General features: G+C 32.9%; 1 protein-coding gene across 1 annotated transcript in view; it reads right to left on the reverse strand.

Moving 5' to 3' along the window:
• Window positions 1-7,328: 7,328 nt before the first annotated feature.
• The window catches only part of emp (epithelial membrane protein), a 93,845-nt gene continuing 78,235 nt past the window's right edge, over window positions 7,329-22,938 (reverse strand). Inside the window, exons 6-12 of the mRNA XM_090118691.1 lie at window positions 18,561-18,767; window positions 17,835-18,061; window positions 13,329-13,486; window positions 12,575-12,696; window positions 11,337-11,462; window positions 10,351-10,493; window positions 7,329-9,526 (exon numbers count right to left, since the gene is read on the reverse strand). Coding sequence (XP_089974817.1) covers window positions 9,418-9,526; window positions 10,351-10,493; window positions 11,337-11,462; window positions 12,575-12,696; window positions 13,329-13,486; window positions 17,835-18,061; window positions 18,561-18,767 — 1,092 coding nt within the window. The 3' untranslated portion in view covers window positions 7,329-9,417. The remainder of the gene's footprint in view (window positions 9,527-10,350; window positions 10,494-11,336; window positions 11,463-12,574; window positions 12,697-13,328; window positions 13,487-17,834; window positions 18,062-18,560; window positions 18,768-22,938) is intronic.

Consider the following 22,938-nt stretch of genomic DNA (forward strand, 5'->3'; position numbering starts at 1 on the left):
CTTAAATAAAAAAGACGTGTGGCACTCGGGGACTGCCGCGGTAAAGCTATTGCATAGCATGCCTTCAAGCCTCACCTCCGTGCCCGTCGGAGTGGGGAGCGTGAGGTTTTTTCGTTACGGAATTTCTCAAGGCCCGCGATAGAAGCTATGCAATAGCTTAATAACACTTGTAGCAAAGAAAAGCAATGTTTACTGCCTAGATTTTTTAATAATTAGACTTAAAAATTAATGAAAATGTATGTAATATGTATATAATATTATGTAGTAGCTACAGTTCGCCCGGCTTTGATGATCAAAAAGCGTGCGTGTACTAGTGTACACACGTAAGAAGTGAAACTTCTTTATGACCTTATTTTTCAAAAAGTGATAGGAAAAAAGTGGTAGGGATAAGAAAAAGATGGCGCGTAACGTAAAAATGTCACGCGTAACGAAAAAATGTTACACTAAATTTTTTTCCAACCCCGATAAAGAAGGTTCACTTCAATAATCAATATTAATATTAACTGCGCAAATCTGTAGAATTTTAACATTTCTTTCCTACCATGTTGCCTGGCAGAGATTGCCGCTTATAAAATAAGGTCGCCCTGTTGTACAAATTAGGTATTTTTTTATTGTCTGTTATTTTTTTTTCTTTCTTTTTAATGTATTTGTATAAATTTTGCAATTATGTATATGTATGTAGTTATGAATATCAACTTTGCCATAAGCGAAAAAGCCTTTTAACTGTAAATTTTATTCAATGTTTCGTATTAACTTTATAAACATAAATATTTTCCATTTAATGCAATAATAATAATAATGAAAATTAATGTTTTACCATGTATTTACTTAAAAATTTTACAATGTATATTGTATAACCACCACTTTATAAGGCAGATAAAATGTCAAAATTAGGGATAGTATAAAAAAAATGTCTTTTATATATATAGTTATATATATTATTATATAATTAATGAATTGGTGATTTGATTTTGTTTTACGTTAAATTTAATAAACCTAGTTATAATTAGTGCATAAAAACCTGTTTGTTTTATTTTGTAACTTCCTTAGTTCTTCCTTTAGTTTTTAACTGACATAGTATAGACTACTAGCTTTCCGCCCGCGGCTTCGCCCGTGTTTTGAAAGAAAAACGCGCATAGTTCCCGTTCCCGTGGGATTTCCCGGATGAAACCTATCCTATGTGTTAATCCAAGATACCCTCTATATGTGTGCTAAATTTCATTGTAATCGGTTCAGTAGTATTTGCGTGAAAGAGTAACAAACATACATACACACACCTCACAAACTTTCGCATTTATAATATGTATTAGTAGGATATTTTTAGTATTGAAATAATTTCGTTTTGAGTGATACATATAAATCTATACTAATATTATGAAGCCGAAGAGTTTGTTTGTTTGAACGCGCTAATCTCAGGAACAACTGGTCCGCTTTGAAAAAATTATTTCGGTGTTAGATAGCCCATTTGTCGAGGAAGGCAGGCTATATATCATCACGCTTAGACCAACACGAGCGGAGCACTGCGGGCGCAGCTAGTATATATGAATATGAAATAACAAAAAAAAATTGTAGGTTTTAGCAGGTGAAAACTGTATCTCTATTGTCACAGTATGCCTTCAACCGACTTGGAAAAAAGGAGATTCATTCGACTAAATTTTTTTGGGTTTGTTACTTCAGAGCCGAAAACTTTTATTTATAAAAATTTTTGATTGGATGAATCGATTTTTTTCAAATTTGAAAGCTGGTGCCTCTCATGTGTTCTTTTTAAAATTATGCCTAGTTCATACATTTAAAGGCGTTTTAGATTTTTGTTTAAAATAAATAACTTATCTAGGAATGACAATTGTAGCCGTCCGGTATTATTTTCTTGGTTATTATCTGTAGGTAATTATTTCCCATATTTAAAGAAAACTCGCCTGTCCTCATTTTATTCTCTGAATTTCTGGCAAAATGTCGTATAAAATTTTGATATCATTCATGTTTTTAATCGCATTTAACTATGTTTCTGGTCAAGGTTTGTATACTATTTCTATTATGTATGTTTGTATGTAGCCTTTAGACTCGATTCTGACCCATATTAAACGGACAGATTTAATTCAAAAGTGATAAGGTACACTTATCAAGAATCGGTGACAATACAATAATTTCATGAGTTTATCTTTTGTTTATTAGTTACTAGAGGTCCGCCCCGGCTTCGCCCGTGGGCCGTGGTACATATTATTATTTCGCAATAAAAGGTAGCCTATGTCCTTTCTCGGGTATCAAAATATCTCCATACCAAATTTCATGCAAATTGGTTCAGTAGTTTAGGCGTGATTGAGTAACAGACAGACAGAGTTACTTTCGCATTTATAATATTAGTACATATATGGATTTTTAACTATATTTACTCGCGTTTCCTTTTAATTCTAATGTTCCTCTGGGAATATCCCATCAAAATCAGTCCAGCCATTCCAGAGCCCTATCAAAAAAAAAAACTTAAATAATACCGTATTTTTTTACATGTAACGGTAAAAAACAGTTAAGTATTTCAATATAACAGACACTCCAATTTTATTTAAATGTGATGATCATAGATGTTTGCTCTGTGTCTGGGTGTTAATTATCTATATAAGTATTTATTTAAAATTATATATGTCAGCCATCTGGTTTCCATAACACAAGCGAAAGCTTAGTATGGGCTGTCGTGCCGTGTGTGAAAATTGTCCTGAAATATTTTTTTATTTATGTACAATGTCATGTTTCCAGATGAGGGATTGGGTGATGTCACAGATCACAGAAACTAAAGGGAGACTAAACTAATATGGCTAGGGGGCGGGATCGGTGTCGCAGCAATATGTCCAAAAAAAGAACAAACTGTAGCGGTGCTGTATACGTACGTCACTTACAATCTAGTGTGCGAACGAACAGTCGCTCTCAAAATGATTTAATTATCCGACACACAGAGAGCGAACTGGGAAATGGGGAAGTTTAACTACACTATTATTAACCGACTTCATAAAAGGAGGTTCTCAGTGTTTTTTAGTGTCTTTCCGACTAATTTGAGTATGCAATGTAAATGTAATATATTTTTAGGGTATGTTACCGGTCAATTTTCATCTGTGTTTCTTTGAAATTGTTCGTGTAAATTTAGACTACAAAGGAGAAACAGATAAATTAGGTTCACAACACATTCTTAGTTACATTCCATAATTTTTCAATTTATTATTATTTATATAATTTGTAATACCTACCTACATTTTTATTCAAGCGACTTCAAAAAAGTTCTCAATTCGATTTTTTTTAGGATTTGTTATCGCCTACTAGGTACACTACATAATATAGAGTTGAAAAAAATTAGTAAACTTTTGTAGATTTGGAAAAAATTATCTGAATTAGTTACATGGTTACTTACTTAGTTATTGAAAAGTAACTTTTTTTCATGGTCATTTTTCATTGGTAAAATTTGCGTTAACCTTAATTATTAGTAAATAATACGAATATATACATAAAAATTATTACGATGAATGATGATTAATAGGCAACCACTGAAAATCAGTGTATTGCACTGAGTGGCAAGCCTTTTGTGGCATACATAATATATTTAAGTTAGATTTAAGTGTCTTGTTTTATTTTATTTGTATCTTTTATGACGTATCCATAATAAACGTATTTCATTTCATTTCATAATATTTAAGGGAAACTGTAAACTATAAAAGATTGTACAGACTTGGTTGCACCATGTTACTTTGTCATTATCAAACATGTTAAATGAACTGAATGAAATGAAATGAATATATTTGAATGTATTGAAATGAATGTTAATTTCAGTAGTTCTTGAGAATTGAGTCGTAAAATATTTTTAAGTAAGGTAGGTAAGTTGTTTGCCGGTTGTTTTAGATTTTAGTAGTTATTGTTTGTTTAGCAGCTGTTATCTAGTATACTGTATACTTAATATAAAAGAGAAGTATGCATTTAAAAATAAGTTTGCAAGAAATAACCGCTAATAAATCATTTTGTCAGCATACAAATATTTTAATATAAAATATTATGTGCTAGTATGCACAATGCAAACTTTGCTCAACTTGAAACTAGATGGCGCTGTTTCATTTTGTTAATACAAATATTGTAAAAATCTTCTTATATATAAAATTCTCGTGTCACAATGTTAGTCTGCATACTCCTCCGAAACGGGTGGACCGATTCTCATGAAATTTTCTGTGCATATCGGGTAAGTCTGAGAATCGGCCAACATCTATTTTTCATATCTGTGGTATTTGGTACGTACCACTTAAGTGCAAAATGGTGATTTTTGAGTATGAGCGTTTGAAAGTTTTCACGGTTGCTACCCTGTTGCTACAGATCGGAATAAACTCTTGAGTAAAACAAATTTATGATATTTAAATGTCTATTATGTTCAAGTTTTGAACACTTACAAAAAAAATAAAAAAAAATGTTCTAGTTCAAGAGTAATTGTTACTTAACATGTTTGTACCAAAAGAAAAAATGAGAAAATGATGTGAAAATGTCTAAAACGTGTGTACTTAAGTGGATTAGAGCATATTTATTTGTACTCTTAATTAGTATTTATTCCTATTTTTACCCTAATGGAAAGGATTTTTCATTTTTTTTTCGACGGAGACATAAACAGACATTAAAAAACAAATATTATGGGGAAACGTCTACCATACAAATAGATTTAACCATATATAAAAACAAAAACGAATAGGAGTGTGATTTGCCACAAAAAAGTACTCATAAAAAAGCCAGGAAATATTGTGATTTTCGTGCAATATGCCATTCCCTGATACTCTCTCTACAAAATAAAATCCTAAAAGTAGTGTGTATGTGCGTGTGTGGTTCAGAAGTCACGGTAGTTCGCTTGCCTGCCGTGCTAGATGCTGCGGGATCGATCCCATCAACCGACATCTACGAATGTGTCTTTTTCGGATGCATAAGTAGATTCTCTAATAACCAGAGATACATCTTCTATAACAAGAAAACATCATCATTTCTAATAACAGGAAAACATCGTGATGGCAACCGGGATTTTGGTCTGAAATCACCAACCAGCAGTGAGCAAGCGTGGTGATTACTGCTCATGCCTTCTCCTTGTGAGAAGATGCCCTTACCCTGCAAATAGTTACGAGCTGGATCAAGACAAATAAAATTTGTTTGTAAAACGTACCACTACAACATTCATTCATAGCTCGTCATCACTGTCACTGAAAGTCATAAGATTGTTTCTAGTCGGACCATGAGACAATGAAATAATCATCATAAATTGGATCACTTATTGGCAGGAGATCTAAGAGATCTTTGAATTTCAGAGCATCGATATTGATAGGCTCATTAGAGGCCAATGGCAAAGTCACTTCGGAGACTTCTCTCTTTTCTCAGTTCTCTTAAACCAGAAATACAGCAACTCTTCATTTTCACTCAAAGAGTATTTAAAATCTACGTCATTAGACTTTTCATACATCAACCAGAAAATACAGTTCTAACCAAATGTAGTTTTGTCTGTTGCAGTATTTCTTTTGATAAAATGAGTAGGCAGTCAATAGTTTAGAAAATGGAAGATCAGATTCATTCGTTAATTTTACATCATGGCGATTGCTGGTCATTTTCATTTATCTCGGGGAACGGAGATGGTGCTGTTTCTTTTTTGAAAATGAATCTTTCAATATCTGCTTAACAGGCAAGATATTATACCGATTTTGACCTGGACAACACTGAATATAAAATAAGCTACTCTATTTCTTCTGCCAAACCGTTAATAAAATGCCATAAGCATGATGCGATTTCATCCGCACCTCTTTGAGCTATTCCTTCATACATAACATAATGGAATGTTCGTTTAGTAATAACTTTGCGGATTTTTAAATTAAAAGTCCAAAGTTTCTTTTATAAAACGTTATATTTAAGTAAGGGAGAAGACCTGTTAAGTTCACAAATAATTTTATTTGATTTGGTACAAATAAGTTAAGTGATGATAATAATTATTCAAGTTTGGTCTAATTATGTTAAGTGCTCTTACGTTGTAAATGGCCGTTCGTTGAATTGAGTATTCGTTTTACAAGTCTATGATAAGTTATATTAATATATTTGTATCAAATAAAAATATTTTTTTTTGTACTTAAGGGGTTTTGATACAACCTATTTAAGGTATTTCTACTATCAGTAGGCTTATGTGACATAGACCAAACGAAAGAGGACGTTTTTATCAGTATAGATGGCCAGAAAACAAAAAATGGCCATTTTTGCACTTACGAGGTATATACCAAACACCACAGATATGTACCACGGGCGAAGCCGGGGCGGACCGCTAGTAGATTATAATATTTTCACTGGATTGTGATTGAAATGAATAAAGGCAATGGACGATTTTACAACGTCCTAAGTTTTGGAACTTCTTATATTATCATACTTTTTCTACTCGTATAAATACTAATAATACATTATTTATGTACAGTGCATTCTGGGAATTCCAGATGTGGGGTAATTTTGGAAAATTGTGTTGTGAAACTCTTTGGAGTATCATTTTATTGTGAGTATCGTGAAGGTATCGAATGAAACTAAACGGATTTGATAATAAAAGCATTCATATTTGTTAAATCAGTCAGTAGTAACGTATTAATTCAACATATTGGATTTACCCCGTCATTTGGAATTACCCTAATGCACCAAACATTGTTCATTATTAAGAATGTTCGTAACATTTACTTTTTAAAGTATTTTGTTGATGTAAAATATAGGAATAGGTGCAATAAAAAGTTTGGCAGCAATTTCAGCAGACTTGTCGCTACAGAGTGTTCTCTTCTAGGCAACCTAGGGTAAACGGTGTAAATAAAAAGTAGTTTTCGTAATCGCTACTAATTTAATATACATTAGTATATTTTTCTTGTGTTTGTATAATTGTCAGTGGCCTCCTTTAATACGGTTGAACCGATTTTAATGAATTTTTCGTACGTCTTAGTTCTGTAGTATGTGGTAGATTTGAGAATTGTTTACAATTCAAACGTACGAAGGCGCAGAAAAAAGTTAGTCCTACTAATATTATAAATGAGAAAGTTTGTGCGGATGTGTTTGTTGCTTTGCACGTAAAACTATTGAACGGATTTTGATGATATGTGGCAATGATGTAGCTCATGTAATGTGTGTATAATTATAGAAGAAAGATAGACTAAGCGCAAATAATTCAGCAAAATATTCATTAACTTTTAAATTCAATCTTTCCTAACCTCAAGAATGAGTATATTATCTTCTATCTCTTCGAATAATTATTTTTGTAGCATTAAAAGTATTACTACAGGATGAAGGATAACACAATATAAAATAAAACACACAAATAATAAATCTTACACCTTTATTCATTTATTTACACTACGCACAATTTAAACGTTCACATATACATAGAGAAGCGACTATCGTCCCAAATTTGAGCAAAATCGTTGGTATTTTAACGGCAGTGGCAAGTTTTTAAATTGTCGATAGAAAAAAGCGAAAACAATCTATTTACGGACGGATTCTTCAGTCTTATAATATTTGTCATTATTTATTTATTCATCAATTCCTAAACGTTAACTCCAGCTGTCACTGTCAAAGTGACATATGTCAAAGTTAAGTTATGACAATACAATTTCCCGCCAATGCCGTTCGAAGGATTACATAAAAAAACAATAAAAGAAACAATATTTATTACGTAAAATTTCAATTTAATGCCGTATCAGAGGCAAATTACTTAAAAACGTCAAGTGTCACAATAACGAGTTATTTTCAACGAGAGTAAAAAATATTAAAAAAGAACCGATTATAACATATTAGATTTAATAAAATACATAGGTATACATAATGTGATGCAACATACACAACCTAACTCTAAGTACTATAAACCATTCCAAGAGAAGAAATATAAAAAAAATAGTTTACCTACGGCCTAAGGACGGACCCATAAAGACTAGTTACTATCGGTAATAATAATGTTTTAAAAATATTTTAATTGGTAAAAAAAAAAAATGTTAATTGTCAACCCCGATCCCTATAGAGGTTATATTTACAAATGACATGTCAATTTTTTTTATATAAGCACTAATAAATTTGTTCAAAAATAATATCAATATGGAAGCTTATCACATCGTTGTCGATTTCCTATAAAATAGTGGAAATAAAAACAGAATTCGTATTAAATTAAGCCTAAGGCACACACAGCGAACCGTGGAAGATTTTTTCCATTTACATATATTGTGACAAAAAACAGATAAAAAAACAACAAGAATGACGTATCTCAATGAAAAAAAAAGAAAACGTCACTTTAAATTTCCCGCCCAAACTAATGTCATTAAATGCACTGTGTTGCCATGCATTAACTTTAATAGTTGAGGAAAAAAGGATAATTCGAAAAATATATAACCAACATTCGAAATACCATTTTTTCCGTAAGTATTTAATATTTATTATAATCAGTTTAAAATTAACGATTACTTATTTAAAATTATTTGTGGCTATTGCAGTTTTATTCTACATTTATTTTAATAACCATATTATAAAATTGTTATATTGAAATCAGAACCTTATATATTATTGCACCTGGCAATGCCTTAAAATTTATAAGAATTTTATAAGATGGCTACAAAAATAAAATTATTTATATTCGAGTAATAAACAGTGTTACTGACAGTTGACAAAATTAATTACGAACTATTTCATAGAACTTAAAATGCTCGACATTAATAAAAGAGCGTGTGTGCCGAGCACACGTGTCAGAAGTGAAACTTCTTTGGCAAGATTCAAAGATACCAAAATCTTTCTCCATAACGTGACGGTATTGCCATGACGCGACCGTGAAATTTTACTCTCAACGCGCCTAAAGAAGTTTCACTTCAAAAGTGATACATAATCTACTTTATCTAAGTACAATTTTTAATCTGTCAAAATGTCACAGAGTATACAAATTTTCTCAACTGTCAAAAGTAACAATAACGTTTAAACGTTAGCTGTAACTACAAACTTTCAAAATCACACTTAATAGAGACCGCGTTTTTTACTTTAAAAAAATACAAAAAGCAAAAATTACATGAAATTTTCTATAGATATACAATTTGGCACCTAATATCCACCATAATATGACATTTTTATTATTTAAGTAAAAAAAAAATTAACATAGAAAAATAAAATTTACGAGACATTTAATAGTCAATTTATTCCATATGACATTTTATAGTAATATCTACTACAAGTTTTACTACTATAGTCGTAATTAACTACTACAATACTACTACGAGTTTACTACTACAGTTGTAAATTCCTACTGCACCAAATCCAATAGTACCTTCAAACGCGGTCAATATCAAGTTATCTTCCCCATTCTTCTCCACTCTTCTTTTCTCCTCTTTACTCTTCTTTACTCTACTTTTCTCGTCTTTACTCTACTCTTCTCTATTATCTACGGCTATTAAGTTCGTAGCCGTTGTCTTTTCCATTTTTGCTTGGCGGCGGTTTTGCTACCGCGTGTCCTTCAAGCCGGAGCGTGCTTTGCCGATGGGACGAACTGAAATATATAAAAAAATATTAAATAATGTTTTTGTGGAAATTTTAATGTGACAATGTTGTTACTGTTGCTATTTTGAATGAAGAAAGAGGAAAGAGCATTTTGAGAACCACAGGACAGTTCTTTGGCATATCATGATATATTATGTAGTTAGATATAAATTACATATTATGTTAAATTAAATTGTAATATTGACATGATTTTAAAAGAGCAACTATGGAGTTTCTTGCCGGTTCTTCTCCACAGATACTGCTTTCCGAATCGGTGGTAAATGTTAAAAATATGTAATGACGATTCGAAAGTGCTTCTAAAAGTGTAATTGAACAAATAAATGTTAGAGTCTGAGTTAGAGTTCACTTATATCGTATTGCGTCTTATATTTTATGTGTGTGTCTGTGTTGTCTTCTCTCCCATTACATCTGCAGTATAAGTGTTTTGTATGTTTGCTCATTTCACTGTACATCTGTCATTCTGTTTGTCTGTATGTAAGTATGGAATGTGTTTGTATATATCTCCCTTTATATATTTTATTTTTTATTGAAGTGAAACTTCTTTATCGGGGTTGGAAAAAAAAATTAGTGTAACATTTTTTCGTTACGCGTGACATTTTTCCGTTACGCGCCATCTTTTTCCTATCCCTACCACGCGTGATTCGACGTATTTCTGTAAAGTTGCACATAGTAAATTATTTTTTGAAAAATAGGGTCATAAAGAAGTTTCACTTCTTACGTGTGTACACTAATACACGCACACATTTTTTCTATATAACTGTTTGTATTTATATATTAATTGTATGGGTGTGTGTATGTCTGTCTGTCACTCACCGCACGAGGCAAGTCACCGCCAGAAGCAACAACAGCGCCCCCAACGCTGACAGTCCCCAAGAAAGCGCAGCCCGAGCAACGGGAGGTGCTCGTGTTGCTAGACGTAGTAGGGATGAGACAGAATCGGGGAGTTCGTCTATGCCCTGTTGTGGTAAGAATAAAACAATAAAATTCAATAATTTTTTTTAGAGAAAAGTCAATCATGAAGCGGTATTCAAACCAGCGTTATATACCGGGTATACCGGTTACCTCTTATGTACCAGACACCCTGTATAATATAGTTAATCTCTTATATACCGAACCTCCTGTATATTTGTATAATACAGGTTAGCACTTACGTACAGGAGTAAAAAAATAACAATAGATACAAAATTTCGATTTTGAGGGAATCGAACCCGCGACGCTTTAGTCCACTGAAATCACACATTTCAGTATATTATATAGATTTCAGCAAAGCGTTTGATTTATTGGATTCTAACAAGATTTTTGAAATGGGTATATGAAGCTATCTACATCAATGGAACATGTTTTTTATTCAAAATTGTTATTAACTTGTTAAAATTTGCAGGTAAATTTCAAAATAAGATTCGATTCGATATCATTTGGGGCCACAGTTATGTATTTATTTTGTTTTTGAATGACTTAGCCGAAAGACTTAATGCAATAGATTAAAATTAACTTAGATAACTTAAAATTATATTCAGATTCGATATTAGGCTGATTTGGCTGATAGACATAATTTTTAAAAATAACTTATTAAATTAAAATCTATCTAGTTCCATTTCAATATACTACTATATACAGCACAGTAGGTAATGAAAAAATCTCAAAAACACATTTTAAATATTTAAAAGACCATAAAAAAGTTTCTTTTAAGCCAGTAAACAATTTAAAGATCGAAAGTTTTATAGACATGATTACACACAAGTAAAAAATTCTAGATATAAAAACACATTTATCATAATTAATAAAAAAAAAAAACCAACCTCTTCGAACCACAATATCGGGAACACAATATCCGGGAAGTTGGCAACTTGCTTGATATCAACAACCTGCGACACGGCAAGGTTGATCTGTATCCGAGCGCGAGCCTGCATCGCTGTGCCCATCTCCTGCGGGAGTTAAATATTTATTTGTTAGAAATTACACGCGAGGCCGGGTTAAATATTAGTTTGAATGTAATAAGAATGTACTGCGATTCTACACAGCTACCTAATTGATGTAGGTAGTTGATAACAAAACGCAGCTAGTCAACCACTATTAGTAAAGTGAGGGTAGTTGGGTCGAACGTCGTATAAACAGCGTCCGAGCCCCTCAAGGCACGATTCGTACGAATGCGCCACGAGTCAAAGGAACGCAGCAATTTATAGTATGCGACAGCTAAGCATGTTCGGACAGGAAACAGTGACAAAATGACAACTACTCATCCACAAAAGTATTAAATCAAAAGTTACGTCTAACATATTTTATAATAACTCCCATGTAACAGTTACAAATCACTCCCAATAATCACAGCTATAATCACAGTTACAAATGACAGTTCTAATTTACCGTTTGTATATCACTAGGAAGTAGGAGGGTATTAAAAAATATAATAAAATATATATAAAAACTAGCGGCCCGCCCCGGCTTCGCCCGTGGTACATATGAAAAATAGATGTTGGCCGATTCTCAGACTTACCCGATATGCACAGAAAATTTCATGAGAATCGGTCCACCCGTTTCGGAGGAGTATGCAGACTAACATTGTGACACGAGAATTTTATATATAAGATATATGTCACAAGAACGAGTTCAATAATATCTGTCTGCCCGTACGCAACAAAAATATATTACATTAGCACTTAGCAGGCAGCATAACAAAGTGGCATCAAAATTATGTGATGAAAATGTACAGCAAATAATATGTGATAATCTCTCAAAGCATAAATATGTTACGTCATCTAGGAGGCAATAATATCTGACACAATTGTATATTTCTGTATTTTGCATTAATTCCTAAAATAAAGCATAAATATGTGACATCAACTATGTGCATTTATATCTGACGTAATATATATTTTATGCTCGTGACTGTATAATCTGTGTCACCCCGGGTCGGACGGCGTAATGCGATTGACCGCGAGTTACAATTCAACCCCAAATAACTGTTACAAATCACTCCCAAATATAACAGTAACTGTTACATAATATAACAGCTATAACGTTACAAATAACAACTTACCGGTTGTACATCAATGTATAATCTGTGTCGCTCCGGGTCGGGCGGGGAAATACCTTCGACCGCTTCACGGAAACTCTCGTCGGCTAGGTAGAAGTGCGGGAACGATAGCATTATTGGTGAATCTGGGGAAAAATATTAATTTGTTAAATGTAGTTATAATATAATATGTATAATGTTAAATATAGAATTGGGCAGAAATAGACTTATTTGTTTCTACATCAAAATTACTATTCTGGCAGTAAGTTCCATTGTAAGTCGTGACAAAAAGAAAAACAAAAAAGCACAGAGCATAATATGAATGTACGTATGTTTTGCGAAACAGAATTATATTTTTCTATGAAAGGATGTATACTGTGTGCTATTCATACGCACGTATATTATATGTGTTTGTGTGTCTAGTGCACGAATATGAGCTGTGTATAATGAACTCATACACTGTGTGATAGTATGTGTGCGTTTCTATGTGTTTACCTGTGAATGTCTCTATATGTTTCTCTGTGTGTATGTATCTGTCTAAAGCGTGTATATGTAATAATTTATTTTAATTTGATTTGAATCTCTGTCATCATCGTTAATGAATGTTTATAATTTATATTAATTTAAAATTTAACAAGCTCTCTAAAATTACTCGCATGCCAGCTATGACTGGCGAATTGTGTAGAACAAGTTCTCTCATAACACCATTGTATTACCACTTTTCTTGCGAATAAATTCATTTCATTTCATTTCTGTCTGTCTGTCTGTGTACACTCACCGTACTGACACAGCGACACGTTGAACAGACCGCTGGGCGCACACGGCGGGCCGGCGGGACAGAAGCAACGGTTGTGCTCATCGTCAGCGAATACATCAACTGGTGGTGTGAAACGGTAGCCTTGCACTCCGGCTGTGGACTCCACGTCTTTTAGATACCTATAAGAAGTAATAAATACTTGTAAGAAGAACCATTATGTCGACTGAGTCAATAATTACAGGAATTCATCGCGAAATCCTCTTTAGAATTGTTGGGATGGATAATCATGACAAGCAACGCAAAGCGGTCTGTATTTCCAAAGCATTGAGTTACATTTATTAAAAATATTCGAATAAAACGAACTTTTGATGAGCTAGATTTATGTTGCAAAGCAAAATCTTAATTTAAACGTCAAGAAATGTATATGTATTTTAGTAAGGCATTTGATAAGGTAAATCACTTGCAACATACTCGTATATAATATGTATTATTATAATGAGCAGGGGTTGGTATGTATGAATATGCTATAATAGACTGAATTATAAGTATGCAACAGAAAGTGCACGTTATTTTATAGTTAGTTATACAGCACATTCCTTTGTAGCCATTTCGGGTGTTCCCCAAGGCTTTCTTCTGGAGCCTATTTATTTTAACTTTCATTTCATTTATGATTTGACATTAAATTCAATATTTATTTCCTCCTGTACAAATTAATAATCAGCTAAAAATGGACATTCCGGTGACAAGTCAAGTTAATAAAATAAACACAGACATAGATAGACTACGCAAGTACCGCGATCTGTATGAAAACCAAGCGTGTCATATTTTTTGTACTGACCTTGACGCGTTATGACGTCACGAGCGCTTTTTAGTGATGGTAATTTCATTTTACGCTAAATCGATTAGGACGCCACTCGCGCGGCGATTCTAGTATCGTCCTATCCCATCGAAGTAAATCGAAAGAAATCAGATCAAACTAGATCTATGTCTAAGAGGTAATTAAATAAATGAATCGTAATCGATTACTAAATCGATTCAAGACAGAAAAATGATAATTACCATAGACAGAGGAATGATAAAATAAATTTATAAACCTTTTAATATTCTAACAAGTAAACTAATGTGTTTTAGCTTTTTCTTACATATGCCCATTGAGTTATCGTGTACTACGTACTAGAGAGGCCATCGAAAGAAAGTAATGAAACTGTCAATCAATCAATCTTTATGTCCCGTTGCATCAATCCATTTTTCTTTTATGTTCGGGTTACTTGGAAAACTGAAAAAACAAACATAGTCTAAGCAATAAGGAGTTTTGACAAAAAAAATCTATGCCTTTTTTTCTGAAAAATTGCTCCTTCAAATTATCATTTTTCTGTTCGATTATAAAATCGATTAGAATCGAGAACTGTTGCATCAAATGAACATCACTAACCACAAAATTGGACAGAAAAATGAGAACAGAAAAATGAGAAGACGCTATACATTGCTTGTTATCATACGACTCGATCTTTACCGTGCCAAGTAAAAGCCGCAATGTATTCCGAATCATTTCGTATGATTTGGTATCCGTGTTTGTCACGATCGTTTTCCACAGATATTCTTTATTTGATTTTAAAATAAATAGTGCAAATTCTGATTAGAAAATTACTTACCGGTGGAAGGAAACATCTCTGCTAACTCGGCCACTCACAGCTGTGGAGTTTCTACAGTTTATAACGGCGTAATTCGGCATTTTACTTTATTCAGCTTCACGTCTTTCCTTGGCGAACTGCAAGCGCGGACTGAGTGTAGGCCAGCGTCAAGTAAGTTTCATAATCTTAGTTTGGACACGGGAAGTACATACACTCGCTTAGTCTATCTTGATACATGTCCGTGAAAATAAATATAATAAACAAGCAAAGGATATTAATCACACCATCGAACCCACACACTCATGTGCAAGCGTTAGGGGTCAATAACCACTGTGCCACCTGGGTCAGCGGATGAATAAATTAAATTACATATTCAATATCTATATATAGAACCTAATAGAGTAAGAAAGACAACCTTTAAATGCTAAAACAAAACTTGAAGGGTGTAGGGGATTGGAAATATTATCTACACTAATATTATAAAGAGGAAAACTTTGTTTGTTTGTTTGTTTGTTTGTTTGATTGTAATGAATAGGCTCATAAACTACTGGACCGATTTTAAAAATTCTTTCACCATTCGAAAGCTACATTATCCACGAGTAACATAGGCTAGGTTTTATCCCGGAAATCCCACGGGAACGGGAACTATGCGGGTTTTTCTTTGAAAACGCGGGCGAAGCCGCAGGCGGAAAGCTAGTAAATAATATGCAAAAGTGTTTCTTTATCTTTATTTTCTGTCGCAATGGAGTTATTCTAATTCTGTGATATGATATTTGTGTCTAGAGATAGTTTGGAGGCTATAGAATGATATAGGCTGCATTTTACCGCAATAATGCTCCAGGAAGATCAATTATTTGAATCATTGTCAAATTTATAAATTCCGATAGATGGCACTATATTATAAAACGTGACACATGACAACTGTTAACTATCTTTACCACGCTTGCAAAACCACGGGCAAGAGCTAAAAGTTATGTATAACTTGATCTTTAAGCAAAGCCGCGGGCGGAAAGCTACTATTTACTTTTACTTATATGTACATACATACACATTTTATAGATAGAAACCGAAAAAGATATGTTTCTCATAACCTTTAACAAATGCAAGTGCATAATATAAAGTGCATTATACACAAATAGAATTGAATTCGTCTCGGGTTATCGCATAATAGGGAGAATGTAACAAAAACCATAATATACTGTGACAATGGCTTATTGCGTGTGCGGCCGTATGTTACACCGAAGCGTAACGTATAATATTTATTAATATGACGATTTTATTTATTATAGTGAAGGCTGAAGATATAACTAGATAAATATTTTTATTTGGGTGTATAGAAAACTGTAAAAAATGAAAATTTAATTCGATAAAGTATTTATAAGCAGTATAAACTGATTTTATTTAAACAAACGTTATAATCCAACGCCAAATCCACAATAAAATATTTAAAAAAAAAACACAAAAAGCCGAAGAGCATTTCAAACCTAAACCTATATCGGATTCAAAAATCAATGTAAGTTTTTTCCTTATACCATAAATAAATAAGACAAGAAGATCAACAAGTTATACTTAGTAAACAAAAAGATCATTTAAAATGAATCCTTTTCTAGATCTCTAAGTAAATTAAGATCAACATGACCATTAAAAAGCCATTAACTTTGAAGGTAAAAATGTTAATCTCGTATCAAATTCCATTATCCTTATGCTAGTAGCGCCTTGTTCTGTCTTTAATCTAATTTTAATAAACCTTAGTCTACACAAAACGATGCTATAGCTATTTATTATTCGTATTTTCAATATTAAAAATCGTATCCATAAGATGATTGCGTATAACTAAGGAATACTAATTGACATATTCTTAACTCTTCATTTATTATTCGTAACATATTTTCGATATTTTAAATTTCATAATAGCATTCTTCGATCTCAAAAAGTCGATGAGGCAGGATAAGTTAGTTTTCGACACATTTATTTATTGTATTTTGTAGGCCTACCGTGCATTATGTTATCATTCAGTTAAAACACAAAATGGAGAATCACAGATTAATACAATCTCTGAAGACACGTGTTGATCTTGTGAAAATTGTATCTCAATCAGTATAGAAGTTTTTACGTGTAAACTGTAGGTACACAATCCAACTATATCTGTGTACATAAATATATTAAGTATTGTTACGCTACGGTGTAACATGGTGCCACGTTCGCGCGTCGAATTACACAAGCCGATAATCGCAATTACGCCACAAATCAGTTATTTGTTATTGTTTCACACATCTGCATTGTTTGTGTGGAAACATATAACGTCATAAAAAGTCGTTACGTAGCTATGGTAATATGTAATAACAACTTTTTAGTGTTGAGATTCAATGAATATTAATTATTCCAATACTTGTTCGGTTTTCAATACTTAAGTATATTTCCAGAAATTGACAATAATTTCCACTACAAATTAAGTTTGTTGCTGTAAAACTATGTTATTTTTGTTCATAATTTTGCGTTTTCAAACAACTTTATTATAGTATGTATATTTAGGTACTTAATTCATTTATAAGACATCTCTCATTTTGTCCTTTGCTTCTGCTTACACATAATTCATATCATATCAACTTAGTTCGTTGCTAAATCATAAACCATAAAGTTCGTTACCGCTCAGTCACTAATTCTTAATTCTTTGCACTAACATTAATCAAGTTCGTTGCGTACTTTTAACGCGCTATCTACTCTTATAACTTACTTTTAACGCGCTATCTACTCTAATAACTTACCTGAGCATACTATCTACTCTAATAACTTACTTTTAACGCACTATCTACTCTAATAACTTACCTGAGTATTCTGACTGATCTAAATAAGTTTGTTGCTACCATTTACTAACATTTTAAGCTACTTTACTTACTTGAGCGGCAGCAGTCTGCACAGATCCTTGTCGTACACATGTAAAGTATCGTTTCTAGTGATGTGCGGGGGGAATATCGATCCATCAGAGCCGGCGATGCTGTTGCACTCATCTGTGAGCCAGTGCGGTAGCTTGTCGCGGTGGTTGTAGCGCTCTATTATACCGTATTTTGTTATGTCTGTCGCACCACTAAACATGGTAACGGGGTCGGCGGCTGTGCCGTTTTTCTGTGGAATTTTTTTTGGGATGAATAAACGTACTTGTTCGTTTTAATTGATGTGGGTAACGGACATTTATTAGTGTTCTTATTGTTCGTTGTGTTTTATTAGTGTTGTTATGACATTACATTCAAAATAATAAAATTAAAAGTATACTAGGAAATGTAGATAATAGGCGGTTTTGTTATTTATAATTTATAATATAAATAAAGGTAGATCGAATTTTAGAGCATCGTAAGAAAAACTGAAAGGATTATAAAGTCAAAATAAGACTATTTAGTAGAATTTTAACAAACAATTACAAATGTTATATAGCAAATATAGTACTAGTTTATCGTTACGAAAGTGCAAATAAAAATGAACAATTTTAAAGACCAATATTAACTTTACACTTCAACAGTACTACAACAATGTTCTAGATATTTTCTAAGTCACAACACTAATTACACCCAACATACAGTTTGGAATATACCCTAAATAAACAAATTAATTAAGTAATCCGACTCACCCCATAAAACAGACCAAACTCTTCATACGGCAGTTTCTGTTCCTTCGGCACTACATCCTTAGCAAGCTTCAGCAGGGGATCCTCGTAACCCCAGAGCAGTTGACCCACGGACACTTCGACGAAGGGTTTAATTTTGAGTATGTCCATGATGGACGCCATGGCTAGACGGAGGAATCGCGCCGCGTGTTTCGATTGGGAGGTTGCACTCTGGAAAATTATAACATTTACATAAACCAACACGCTTATATTAGCTTCACCTGTACGTTTGTAACCAACTCTTTTTGGCTCGATTTTGACCCGGACTTAACAAAAGATATACTCCATCTTTTGTTAAAAGCTCGCGAGAACGCTTAAAATATTATTCAATAGATATTTTAGTGATGTTACACTTAAAATTGATATTGCTGACTAATAATTAATAAAGATCGAGTCTTTTACGATGAAAAATAATGAAAAAATGAAAAATATATTTATTTAAAAACCATATGTTTGTACACAGATACATTTTTCAGTCTTTTTGTTCCGTCTTTTACGATAGATTGGTCGATTAATTACGATAGATTTGTCTTGCAATTTTGATCGAAAAAGCGAAGCTCGTTAGTATTGAATGCATGACAAATAAGAAAAACATATCAACAAATGAAGCTTGTAAATCGTACCGAAATTTGAGCTCAATTGCTTCATTACTTTAAATTTTCAAAGCATACACATTACAATTTACAATAATTATCAAGATAAATTTTCACAAACAAAAATTATATAATTACTTAAAGTCGCATATATGTATTTATAAAAATAATGGCCACCACGACCTTAACCCGACGTCCTAGACAATTATTTCCTGCTTACCGCGACGTGATTCAAAAATTACACGTACGTAATATATTTTTTGTTTTGGCCTTCATCTTAGCTTGATGTGTGTAATGAGCTTTATTATACTAGCTGATGCAAGCGTGTTTGTCTGCGTTAAGTTATATTTTCTGAGTTACTCCTAATAAAACATGTGCTATCTGCTCATGAGTCTAGTCAAAATCGGTCCAGCGCTTTTAGAAAACTAATTAGTAAATCTACTATATAAGTTCATATCAAAATATCTAATTGTCAAGTATAATAAGAGATGAACAATAACTCAACTTATTCTTAAATAAAACCACGGCAAAAGCACACGCGAAAGCTTATCATTGTAAAATTAAAAACTAACTTCGATGTAAGTAACTATGTTCAGTAAAAATATATTATCTTAGTATTTTTGTAATTTATCTGTACTTTTATTGTAACAACTAGCTGTGCCCGAGGTTTTACCCGCATTGCTCCGCTCCTGTTGGTCTTAGCGTGATGCTATAATATAGCCTATAGCCTTCCTCGATAAATGAGCTATCTAACACCGAAAGAATTTTTTAATTCGGACTAGTAGTTACTGAGATCAGCACGTTCATACAAACAAACTCTTCAGCTTTATAATATTAAAAGTATAGATTAAATGTAGATCGTTCTTATCCTAAAAGTTTCTTTCATTTATCCTAAATATCTTCACATTCAATAAATATCAGCTCATTTCACTGCTAAAGATTTATTAAGCCTATTTTAATGCTATTTTTTTTTAATAAACACAGGTTAATGAAACCCAGAGGTCAATAAATAACCTTACGTTTAAGTCACTTTTCACAAGGTAGTCGTGTTGTTGATTTCCCGTAAACCTTAAAATTTCGTATTTTGGAGGTTGCAAATTTAAAAAAATAACATAATTATGTCTCTTAATTGCAAAAATCTTATATTAAAATTTTATTCATTAATTTCCTTGTATGTGTGAAATAAAAAAAAATTATAAAGGTGAATTCATTAGTGCAGAAACAGAAAAAAATATTGTCTGTCTGTTAAGCCATTTAAAACTAATAAAGAGGAAACAATGTTATCAAACCAAAACTACTGGACCGATTTAAAAAAAATGTTCGACAAAAAAGGCACCTTTTTTAAGTCACATAGGCTATATTTTATTTCGTTTTTATCCCGGATCATGCCAGGCTGAGCTGCTAGTGCTAAATAACAAGACACAACTACCTATCCGTCTGTCCATCCTCTCAAATATTAATCCAATCCACTACCTACTCATCAATCAATCGTCACAGCCGTTACCGATATACACACAAACACACACACAAGTTCATTGACCTCTAGCCACATAACGGGATAGACCGTGAGTCTATATTTAACACTAGGTAGGTAATTATTTGCCTGTATACTTTATTGATCAATGAACTATAGTTTTATGTATTACTATCTTCTTCGCGCGGCTTCGTCCGCTTTGTCTAAATCCGAATAAATTATTATATACTAAAACCTTCCTCTTGAACAACTCTATCTATTACAAAATCTCATAAAATCTGTTGCGTAATTTTATAGATCGAAGCTTGCATACAGACACAGGCGAGAAGCGAATTTGCTTTATTTATACATATTATGTAGTGATTATGTATTTGTTATTTTAACTGACAGATAGATATGCTAACAGAACATATTGTGAAGTTGTTTTCTTGAAAAACGAAACGCTAAATTTGTTTGTTTGTTTTTGCTAAGCGCAAATCTCGAGAACCACTGAACCGATTTTAATTTTTTTTTATAATATTCCTTAAAGTACGAAGATCATTCTGTGATCTGTGACGAAGATGTTTCTCATGGATAGAAAACGTAAACATGTACCACGGGCGAAGCTGGGGCGGACCGCTGGTTAGCAAATAATATTATCTATCATGTGAGTTGAATCGAAACGAACTGCAAGGCGTGACAACCGTTACGTATATAGACATAGCACAGAAAGACAGACATGCAATTTTTTATTAGCTTCACCTGTATGTTTGTTACCGAATCCTTTAGACTCGATACGGACATTTAATTCAAACTTTGTACACTTATCAAGGATCGGTGACAATATAATAATTTGATGAATCCTACTAATACATATTATAAATGCGAAAGTTTGTATGGATGTTTGTTACTCTTTCACGTAAAAACTACTGAACCGATTACAATGAAATTTAGCACACATATAGAGGGTAACTTGGATTAACACATAGGATAGGTTTTATCCCGGAAATCCCACGGGAACGGGAACTATGCGGGTTTTCCTTTGAAAACGCGGGCGAAGCCGCGGGCGGAAATCTAGTCTATCTTAAATATTAAAGCGTCTAGTTTCTTCTTTTATTAAAATGTAGGTACATATTTATTTTAAACAAACAGACTTAAACAGGCTTTCGCGAACTTTAAACAACCGCTGTTTTATTAAATTTTAATTTTTTTCTTTTATAACATAGAGATATTTAATTTTGATTTTAAACTTGTAGTTTTAGCCCCAAGTTGCTTAAAATAAATGGCACTTAATCATTATATGTAAAAAGTCATAATATGTAGATAGTAACTTATATACCTATTAACAAATACTACAACAATAAAAACTCAAACTAGCAAACCGGGCGAACTCCGTTTCGCCACCAGAGACACCTTTTCTTTGCTATAAACCTCACCACATGACCTCACGGAGCCCGAGACCTTTCCAACGAATGCAAAACCGTGGAAATCGGTTCGTGCGTTCTGGAGTTATAGCGTCAGGAAGGAAAACCCGACTTATTTTTATATAGTAGACTAGCGGTCCGCCCCGGCTTCGCCCGTGGTACATACTTATGTTTTCTCTACGTAAGAACCATCCTGGTACTCCAAGGAATATAATAAAAAAAGAATTATCGAAATCGGTTCAGCCGTTCTCGAGTTATGCGCTTACCAACACATTTTGCGATTCATCTACACTAATATTATAAAGAGGAAAACTTTGTTTGTTTGTTTGTTTGTTTGATTGTAATGAATAGGCTCATAAACTACTGGACCGATTTTAAAAATTCTTTCACCATTCGAAAGCTACATTATCCACGAGTAACATAGGCTAGGTTTTATCCCGGAAATCCCACGGGAACGGGAACTATGCGGGTTTTTCTTTGAAAACGCGGGCGAAGCCGCAGGCGGAAAGCTAGTTTTTATATATAAGATTATACTTTTACACATACTTAATCTACAATAACTTAAAATTTAAAAACAATTACAGTAAAAGCAGACACTGTTTATAATCACTTGGAAAGTGTCTAGCAGCGTATGCGTACGCGCAGACTACGATTTGTCACTTTCATTTATATTGCACTTGTGTCATTAGTCATATTTGTTAAATATTCATAAAAATGTTTGAAAATAGTCCCGGAGTTTATTAATCACAGATCATCTGTTTGTTTGTTTGAACGCGCTAATCTCAGGAACTACTGGTCCGATTTGAAATATTCTTTCGGTTTTAGATAGCCCATTTATCGAGGAAGGCTATAGGATATATATCACACGATCT

The sequence above is a fragment of the Colias eurytheme genome, chromosome 30 (assembly GCF_061535395.1).
Source record: "Colias eurytheme isolate Ceu_HAF_F1 chromosome 30, ilColEury1 Martin Lab GWU primary, whole genome shotgun sequence".
NCBI lineage: Eukaryota > Metazoa > Arthropoda > Insecta > Lepidoptera > Pieridae > Colias > Colias eurytheme.